The 9,896-nt window shown below is 46.3% G+C and overlaps 1 protein-coding gene across 1 annotated transcript; it reads right to left on the reverse strand.

Moving 5' to 3' along the window:
• Positions 1-236: 236 nt before the first annotated feature.
• dusp28 (dual specificity phosphatase 28) lies at positions 237-9,299 on the reverse strand. Its single transcript, XM_043701789.1, has 2 exons — positions 8,734-9,299; positions 237-2,299 (listed from the first exon to the last, which is right to left on the reverse strand). The coding sequence occupies exons 1-2, from the start codon at positions 9,076-9,078 to the stop codon at positions 2,180-2,182; spliced, it is 465 nt and encodes a 154-aa protein (XP_043557724.1). The 5' UTR covers positions 9,079-9,299; the 3' UTR covers positions 237-2,179.
• Between the last annotated feature and the right edge of the window lie 597 nt (positions 9,300-9,896).

Raw genomic sequence — 9,896 nt, forward strand, 5'->3', positions numbered from 1 at the left:
TAGCCCACCCAGACCCATTTCCCTCTGACTAATGCACCCAACACTATGGACAATTTAGCATTGCCAATTCACCTGACCTGCACATCTTTTTCAACGTAGTGCTGAGGAAATGTGGGCAGTGCTGTGTATTTGAAACTTTGGAGAGGACAGTACAGTGTAGTACCACCTTGCAAGAAGAATCAAACCAAGAGAGGACAGAAAGGTGGGCAAAAGGAAATGTGAGCCAGAATTTGTAGTTGGTTGTCACCTGAGTTTTAATTCAATGATGAATAGGACATGACAAATAGTTGCTAAAGTAACTATTGTTTTCCTCTTCTTCAATTCTCTGCCCAGAGACAGGTCTGACCCATGACACTGTCATCACCATCACTGGTAAAGCTGGGAACCATGTCCCATATCCATCTCTGCTGGAACAGGGATCGAACCCATGTTCTTGGCCCCAATCTGATCCAAACCAGCTCTCCATGGGCTGAGTTTCTGTGGCAAAACACGAATTTACCTGCATGCTGTCACCTAGAGCAATAGGTAGTGATGTAAATGCCTTAATTCCTTTCTAGGTCTGACCAGGAATCCCTCCCACTTACGCCATTGACATATACTGAAAGGATTTTCAGGTTAATACCCTTCAACCTGCTCAGCCACATTATGATACATCCTCCTTGATATCAAGTCTTAGAATGAGACTTGAGCTTAGTCTATATATGGATCCGAGTCTCCATAAGACCTCTGTTGTCACTTTTCTAAGGCAAACAAATTACAATATAAACAACTCAAACCATATTGTAACTGTGGTCCTGTAATATCAACAACAATCTGAATTGGCATCGTGCTCTTAAGGCAATAAAATATCACACGGTGGTTCACAGGAGCAATGTAAAATCAAATTTGACACCGAGCTGCATAAGGAGGCATCAGAGAAATAATTGAAAGATTCGGTAGACAGGTTAGGAATGTCTTAAGGAGGAAACTGAGGCAGAGAGCTGAAGGGAGGGAATTCAAGAGGATCCAAACAAAGCCTCCAATGAAGTGATTAAAATCAGGGATGCACAAGACACCAGAATTGGAGGAACAAAAGTAATTTGGTGGGTTGGAGAGGCTGGAGGAGAATACAGAGGTCAGGAGGGGCAAGGCCATCGAGTGATTTTCAAACAAGACTAGAATTCGGAAATTGAGAAATTGCTTGAGAACGATGAATATCTGCAAGCACAGGGGAGAAGGGTAAAAGGAAGTTAGTGGGAGTTAAAATACATACAGCAAGCTCAGCTTTGATCACTGGAGTTTACAGAGGGTGGATTGTGGGTGGTCAGCCAAGGCTGAGTAATCAAGTCTCGAGGGAACACAGACATCAATGAGGGAGGGTTTCAGAAAACAATAAGCTGAGGCAGGGGTTCTGACAGAGATGGAAAATGTCCATCCAAGTGGTAGGTGTCGTCAGCTTATGTTTGGAAACTGATGGATTATCAGCAACAGGCAGCGTCTGGATGACAATTAGGAGGTATCAAGGATACAGGGACTTTAGAGGTGATGATGTAGGACAAGGAAAAAAAAGTCATCGAGATGACTCTCTGGCAAGAGATGTTTGTAGCCAGGACACTATAGTCCCACCTAGTTAGACAACAATGGAGAGATATTGGCAGATAATGGAGTGATCAATATATCAGAGGTTGCAATCATATTGAGAAAGACGAGGAGAAACTCTGTACATGAGCCACATTTGTACAGGATGTTATTTGGGTTTCTAATCGGAGATGTTTTGGCTCTGTGTAAACTTAATTGGAAAGATTTTAAATGGTGTTCTGGGAGAGATGTGCACAGATTTGAGAGGTGACATATGTTTAAAGAATGTGGAGAGAAAAGGCTGGAGATGGACAGTAATGTGCAATGTTGGAAGGCCAATAAACTCATGACCAGTCCCTCGTTGTAAACCCTCCAGCCTCAGACCATTTTGTTACAACAGCATCTGCAGATGCTTACACATGAGGCAATACAGAACAGTGGTATCATACATTATAGCCAGATGAATTCGTAATGACATCCTTGTTGAAACAGTGAACCATGACAAAATAAGGCAAAATAACTGAATGACAGTAGCATCCGATATAGATTCTCTCTTAATAACAGTGAAGCAAGTCTCAAGGGAACTATTTCAGTGCAAAGGCTGATGTGCTGCTTGGCGTATTCATTCACTGGCTGAAGAAATAGCCTCAGTCCACCTGGATTGAAGTTCCCCTTCATATCGTTGAAGTTGCTCCCAGAATCCCTCATTGGGCTCCACTGTTGGTCTGACTGATTTCACGTGCTGTGAAAATAAAACACAGCAACAGGTTTAAAATCCATCAGTCAGGTTCTACAGGAGGGAAGTGGAAATGCTGGCTGGGCTGCTTTACTTCATAAGTTAAATCTACCAGGGGCCAATTATTGTAACCCCATTGCCAATCTAGCTGGCATCACTGAACTCTATGCAAAGGTCCTGTGGCACAGTGGCAGCATAACTACCTCAGGACTAGAATGTCTATCTTCAAGTCCTACCTGCTGAAGGTGTCTCATACCACGTCAGGACTTAATTGAGGAATATGATGGAATTGCCCAGGGAAGAGAGCCGACAGGATTGCCCAGTGAAATGCTTGTCTTATCAGGAAGCCAGAGAGAAAGCCTGTGTCAATGGCAAGGATCATAGAGGGGTTCAATCTCTTCTTAGCACAGGGCTCTGTTAGAATATGGAGAACTTGGAGGCCATCCTTTCTAGAGTGGAGATGGTGTTCAACTTAATTTGCAAAAGTGTGATCCCAATCGTGATGCAGCGTCTCAGACCTGCTGCAATGACTCAGTGAAGTGCAAGGGCAGCTGGAGGAACAACATCTCGTCTTCCAACCAGGTACATTACAGCCTTGATCACTCAAAATTGAGTTCAATAATTTCAAAATAACTCCACATCAGTTACTGTCTCCCACACTCCTATGTCTCACTTTGTACGGGTTGTAGGGGTTGATCCTTGTACAGCCAACCCATTTTCAATTATTCCTTCTTCCAATTAGCAATTCCTGTAGTATTTATCACTCTCTTGACTTATCATAAGCTACCTTTTTGTTTGCTTATCCATTTTTTAACTTTCTCTCTCTCTCTCTCTCTCTGCCCCTCTCTGAGCATCATGTCCACTCCCCCACGACCCATCATCAGCATAAAAAACACCCTTTCCCAGCTTTGTCAGTTCCGACATTGGATTGCCAGACTCTGTTTTTCTCTCCACGGATGCTGCCAGACCTGCTGAGTTTCTCCAGAAGTCCCCCATTGTCTGTATTGTGTTACAAGTATAAGGACAGGAGAAGATTGTAATATTCAATATGCAGTCAGTTCTAAAATTGCGACATTTGATTATCCCAAAGTGTTAATCTCATTTCTGCTTACCAATGGGATTAGGGCTTGTTGCATCGATTACAATAGGTTTCTGAGGATAGTTCAGAGGTCACTGGAGAGATGCCACTGGAAAGGAGTTTAACGGTGATAGCCAATGGGACCAGAAGGCTGTGTGTGAGTGCATGTATGTATGAAAGAGACTGGGAGAGAGACAGAAAGCAAATTTCACATCAGAAATGGCTGTTTTTGTCTAAAGGTAACCAATCTGCATTGGGTTCTGCATAGTTGGGGCAAAGAAAAGTCTTACACAGTTGAATAGCTTTGCATTGTGACAGCTCAATGAAGACATTGGAGACAATGAACAGAATTAACAGTTAGACAATTGTTAATTGGATGGCACGGTGACTCAGTGGTTAATACTGCTGCCTCACAGCTCCAGGGACCTGGGTTTGATTCCAGCCTCGGGCGACTGTCTGTGTGGAGTTAGCACATTCTCCCCGTGTCTGTGTGGGTTTCCTCCAGATTCCTGATTAGATTCCCAGGAATCCCAAGTGCTAAAGTTTCCTCCCACAATCCAAAGACGTGCAGGTTAGGTGAATTGGCCCATGCTAAATTGTCCATAGTGTTCAGGGATGTAAAGGTGAGGTGCATTAATCAGGGTAAATGTAAGGGAATGGGTCTGGGTGGGTTACTCTTCGGAGGGTCGGTGCGGACTGGTTGGGCCGAAAGGCCTGCCCCCACACTGTAGGGATTCTAATTCTAATTTAAAACTGAACTCAATACGTTCTTTGCAGTTGATGCACAGAGAAGTCTTAGAACAAATGAATAATAATGCATAGTGAGGGCTCAGGGAATGTCTAAAATTGTGAAGGGCTATAAGAAGGCAATGAATAATTAATAGTTCAGCACAATAGACAGTGAGGGTCAAAAACTGAAGTGCAGCATTTGCTTTGTTCAACTGAACCAAATTAGAGTTTAGGAAACTAATCCAGGGCATCAGTGGCTTGATAAAGCTTGCTAGATGCGCAAGTCAGCAAGTGAGGGCTCAAAGAAGTCGGAAGAATTGGAAGGGTTTGAAAGAAATCTGTGTACCATCAATAGTGCAGTATAATTGTGACGTTCTGGAGTGCCATTTTCAAAGATCTAGGGAACTTACTCCCAGGAAAGGAAGGTGAACTCCCAGGACATCAGCAGTGCTTGAGGCAGTACACAACAGACCAACTTTTCAAGGCCAGATCATCGAGAGTGAAAGCCAAATCCCTTGTGAAATTTTAATGAGATTTGGTGACTCACGATGTCATTCACATCTGGGAGGGAAAGGGAAAATTGCTGAGGGATCTGTTTGATTAAATTCATTATTAATGAGTTCTGTGGTATTGTTCAACTATCATTTGCCGGTTACCCATATTTGCATCACGTTAAGTTTGGGATGTTAGGATATAAGTCTTATCTACCTTAAAACAATCTAAACCCTTCTTTCATGTCAATAACCTTTGCATCTTTGTTTGGGTAAGCTTCATTACTCTTCTTTTGTGATTAAAGAAGCCTGGCTGACTTATTTCTAATACTAAGCCAGTTAAAGTGTGAGACTGATATAATCGGTCATATCATTATCCTGGTTGAATGTGAGCAGTGGGGAAGTGGGGCTGGAGAGGAATTGATGTGCATCTCCAAGTTTGAGTGAAACAAGTGGAAGGTCAGAGTAAAGTCAAGCAAGGTTAGCTTGTTGCTATGCAAACTCTGACTGATTAATATCACACATTGTCTGCATTGCAGACCTTTGGCAAAAACACCCTTTCATTATGCTCTCACCAAATGTCTCAGGCATGCTTTGCATCAGAGGTGCAGATGTTATGGGTACCATCTGGCCGACCAGTGGCACTTGTGCAACAGAGAAGTGCTGCAGAGCCCACATTTCGCAGGCAGAGAATGTGCAGTTCACATCAAACAGGTAGAACTCCTGCTCGTGCTGATCTTTTCGCACACTGGTCTACAGACACTAAACGTGGTGATGGATTTTTTTCCAACTAACAGACTAACCTGCGTTAATCATTCTGGAAATATTGATAGCAATAGAGGTTCAAGCAGCAGTACTAAAATAAATCAGCGGTAGGAAAAGGTTGAACTGAACCTTTGAAGCAATTTAATTTAGCTAATGGGACTAACTGAAGACCCTCTGTCTGATTGCTCACATCCCTTCCTTATTGATTTCCATAAAAGCAATTTGGTCAGTAAAATAACATTTTCTGAGAACATCACGTACAACCACACTGAACTCTGAAGGGACAAAGTGTCGCTGTTTGTTGTTACCCATTATACTGGAGTAAAACCAAGGCTGCCTGCCTCTGTTGCTGTAGAAACCATCCCAATAATGTCATGAGCTAGGTTTCACAACAGTCACAGCAGTTTATTATTCCTCCCTAATTTCCTCTTCATCCATACCAATAAAGTGCTGACTCATGGCTGGCATTGGTTTACACTTCACATCACCTCAGCTCTCCAGAGGTCCATTCCCCAGTGAGGGGGTTGGGACAGACAGTGTGGTGCCGGGAAAGCACAGCCGGTCAGGCAGCATCTGAGGATTAGGAGAATCGACGTTTTGATCATAAGCTGTTCTATGGTAAGAATAGGAGTAGGCCACTCAGCCCCTGAAGCCTGCTCCATCACTCTATCAGCTTATGGTTAGCCTGCACCCCATCTAGCCAGTACAACTCCGTATCTTCTGATCCATAACAAAACCCTTTCAAACTCGGTCTCCAGATTGTGTGTCAGATTTCTGCCTTTATGAGAAAAAAATGTTTCCCACGCTCCCTCCTAAATAGCTTAGTCCTGGCTCTCAAAATTATACTTTATTGCTGGAACAGCACAGCAGGTCAGGCAGCATCCAGGGAACAGGAGATTCGACGTTTCGGGCACAGGCCCTTCCACAGGAATGAGCAGAGAGTGTTCAGCAGGAGAAGATAAAAGGTAGGGAGGTGACCTGCTGTGCTGTTCCAGCAATAAAGTTTCAACTTTGATCTCCAGCATCTGCAGACCTCACTTTCTCCTCTCAAAATTATACCCCCATCAGAAGAAATAGTCCCTCTGCATCTACGCTGCTGAACTCCTTTATTACTGTAAACACCTCACCTGTCAAATTTCAAAACGCAAGGGTTCACTGTGCCCGGGCTTGTTTTCACACAACATTAACATATCCAATCTACAGCAAGCCGGAGTCCACAGTGATGGCAATGGTGAGGGGAGGTGATGGCCGAGTGGCATTATCACTAAACTATTAATCAGGAGACCCACGTAATCTTCTGGGTTCGAATCCTGACACGGCAGATGGTGGAATTTGAATTCAATTAAAAAAAACTGAAAGTAAGAGTATCATTATTAAGGACCATGAAACCATTGCCGATTGTCAGGAAAAGACCCATTTGGTTCACTAAAGCCCTTTAGGGAAGAGGACTGCCATCCTCACCTGGTCTGGCCTCCATGCTTCAGACCCACAGCAAAAGTGATTGATTGTCAACTGCCCACTGGGCAATCAGGGTAGGGAAGTGAATGCTGACCTAGCTCGTGATGCCCATACCGTGTGGTATGGGCCAAGTCTCACGCCAGGAGGTGCCAGTTTCAATTCACCATTCATTCCAAAGTATCTGATCTAAGTCACTGACAAGATGCCACTGACCCTCCCCAGCCCCTGATCCCACTCTCCTCCCCCACCCTACCACTGACCCCAGGCTGGATTCGAAGAGCTGCCTTCCCACTCCTGATTGTCATCCTATGAGTGTCCCTGGAGAGAGAATGGTTGTGAACAGCAATCAAAGTCTGAGTTAGGCTGACCTGTGTTGCCCCGCAATGTTTGAGCAGCGTATGAGATCTGTTAGCATCCATTGGACCACGTCCCAGAAACAGAAGAGTTAAGAGAAGGGAGGTGCTGCCCTTGTGGTAATACGACCTTGATCACCTTCCAAAGCTGGTCCTCGTAATAATGATCACGATCATTGATTGTTCTAAAAACAACCCATCCGGTTCAGTAGTTTGTGCCCTTTAAGGTTGGAAATCTGCCTGTCTTAATCGGGTTAGTGTATATTTGATTACAGATCCACAGCAATGTGGTTAACTCTTAACTGCCTTCTGAAATATCCCAGAAAACCATTCACTTTGAGTGCAATTGGGGTGGGTACTAACTTCTGGCCTTGCCCACGATGTCATGAAAGAATAAAGGGGCGTTTGGTTGGACCTTCTCACTCACTGACTCAGCCTCAGCTGAAGCTTTGCCCCATCCTGATCACCACGATTCAGGAGGTCAGGATCATGTAAAGGGTGTGGACTGGGTTTACTTGCATTGTACCAGAGGTGGGCTTTCAACTATATGGGGAGGTTGACATCCTTCCCCTTACAGCAGAGATGGTTAAGGGGAGATTTAATAGAGACGTTCAGAATTATGAGGGGCTTTGGTAAAGTAGATAGGGCAAGACTGTGGCAGGAGGGCAGCAAACAGAAGATTTTTCAGTGGTAAAACCTTGCTGTTTAGTTGATAAAAGACTCAGTGGAGAAAACATTTGACTCTTCTCATGGAGTGTTATGGTGCAGAAAGAGGCTATTAGGCCTGCACTGTTTCTGGTTGTCACAGCCTTACTGTCACACAGGGCTGCTCTCTCATTAGAGAGAGATGTGACTGGTGGTGATTTAACCCAAGGGTCAGCGTGGTGGCTCAGTGATCAGCACTGCTGCCTCACAGCGCCAGAGACCTGGGTTCAAATCCAGCCTCGGTCGACTGTTGAATTTGCACGTTCTCCCCATGTCTGTGTGGGTTTCCTCTGCGTGCTCTGGTTTCCTCCCACAGTCCAAAGACGTGCAGGTCAGGTGGAGTGGCTGTGTTAAATTGCCTGTAGTGTCCAGGGTTGTGCAGACTGGGTGGGCTAGCCTTGGGGAATGCTGGGTTACAGGGATGGGGTGAGGAGACATCTCTTCAGCCAGAGAGTGGTGGGCCACTGGAATCCATGGAACGCGGTGGAGGCTGGGACGTTAAATGCCTTCAAGGCAGAGATTGGTAAACTCTTGATCGCGTAAGGGGTACGGGTAAGTGGTGTTAAAATGCCCATCTGCCACAATTGAATGGCGGGATAGGCCGAATGGGCCTTGCTGCCACTCCTATGTCTTCTGGGTGCTCTGAAGTGGAGGGGGTAGGCATGGGCTGGGTGGCCTGCTTCCACGCTGTAGGGATTCCATGCCGGTGGTAGCAAAAAAGGGCAACTACTCAGGCAATAACCCCAGGGGTGGGAGCGCAGCCTAAGGGGAGGAGGGGCCGAACGGCCTCCTGCCACACGGTTGCAGCTGCAGCAGCAGCTGGGGGTGGGAGCGGGAGCGGCCGGTGTGTGTCTGACTCACCTGGAACGCCTCCTGCAGGGACAGGCGCCGGTACTTCATGAAGTAGGCGGTGCAGACGGCGGCGGAGCGGCTGCGGCCGTTCTTGCAGTACACCAGCGTCCTGCCGCCCCGCCTGGCCGCCTCCTCGATCGCGTCCGCGCACCGGTCGAAGTACCTGTGCAGATTCTCGGCGGGCTCGTCGAAGACCGGCACCCGCATGCCGCCGATCCTCAGCGCCGGGAAGGGCTGCTGCTTGGACACATTGATACAGAAGGTGACCCCTTCCCGGGAGAGCAGCTCGCTGTCACAGGCGGACCGGGAGTTGCTGATCAGCACCGAGTCGCTCAGCGCGCACAGATGCAACATCTGACAAGTGTGTGGGTGGTGGGTGGTGGGTGGGAGCTGGGTTTGGGTGGGAATTCCTCCCTGAAATGAACTACAGGAGTCAGAACCACTCCCTAAGAGTTTATCCCAGTCCAGGTAACAGCAAATTGGGACATCCTGAAAAACGCTTAAAGTGCCTCTCTCTCTGAAAGCAGCCCAGTGATCTCAGCTGAGTGTGTACGAGTAATAAATCTGCTCTGTTTACAGTCAACTCATGGCTTGGGAGGATTTCACCAGGTCCTAAAGCACACTGCAAATTGATCGCTCCTGATAGAAAGGACTCCTACAAAAATATATAAGCAGGAGATTTAGAGTCTCCTCAGTTTAGGGAACTAAAAACAAAAGAACTTATTTGAGGCAAACAAGAAACACAAATATTTTCTTATTCCCTTCTCTTGCACTTAGAATCCCCATTATGCAGAAGCAGGCCACTCGGCCCAACAACACCATACTGACCCTCCGAAGGCCATCCCAACCATTTCCCATGGCTAACCCACCTAGCCTGCATATTCCAGGACACTATGAGCAATTTAACACAGCCAATCTACCTACCCTGCACATCTTTGGGTGGCACGGTGGCACAGTGGTTAGCACTGTTGCCTCACAGCGCCAGAGACCCGGGTTCAATTCCCGCCTCAGGCGACTGACTGTGTGGAGTTTGCACGTTCTCCCCGTGTCTGCGTGGGTTTCCTCCGGGTGCTCCGGTTTCCTCCCACAGTCCAAAGATGTGCAGGTCAGGTGAATTGGCCATGCTAAATTGTCTGTAGTGTTAGGGGAGAAAGTGAGGTCTGCAGATGCTG

Source organism: Chiloscyllium plagiosum, chromosome 13 (genome assembly GCF_004010195.1).
Source record: "Chiloscyllium plagiosum isolate BGI_BamShark_2017 chromosome 13, ASM401019v2, whole genome shotgun sequence".
Classification (NCBI taxonomy): Eukaryota; Metazoa; Chordata; class Chondrichthyes; order Orectolobiformes; family Hemiscylliidae; genus Chiloscyllium; species Chiloscyllium plagiosum.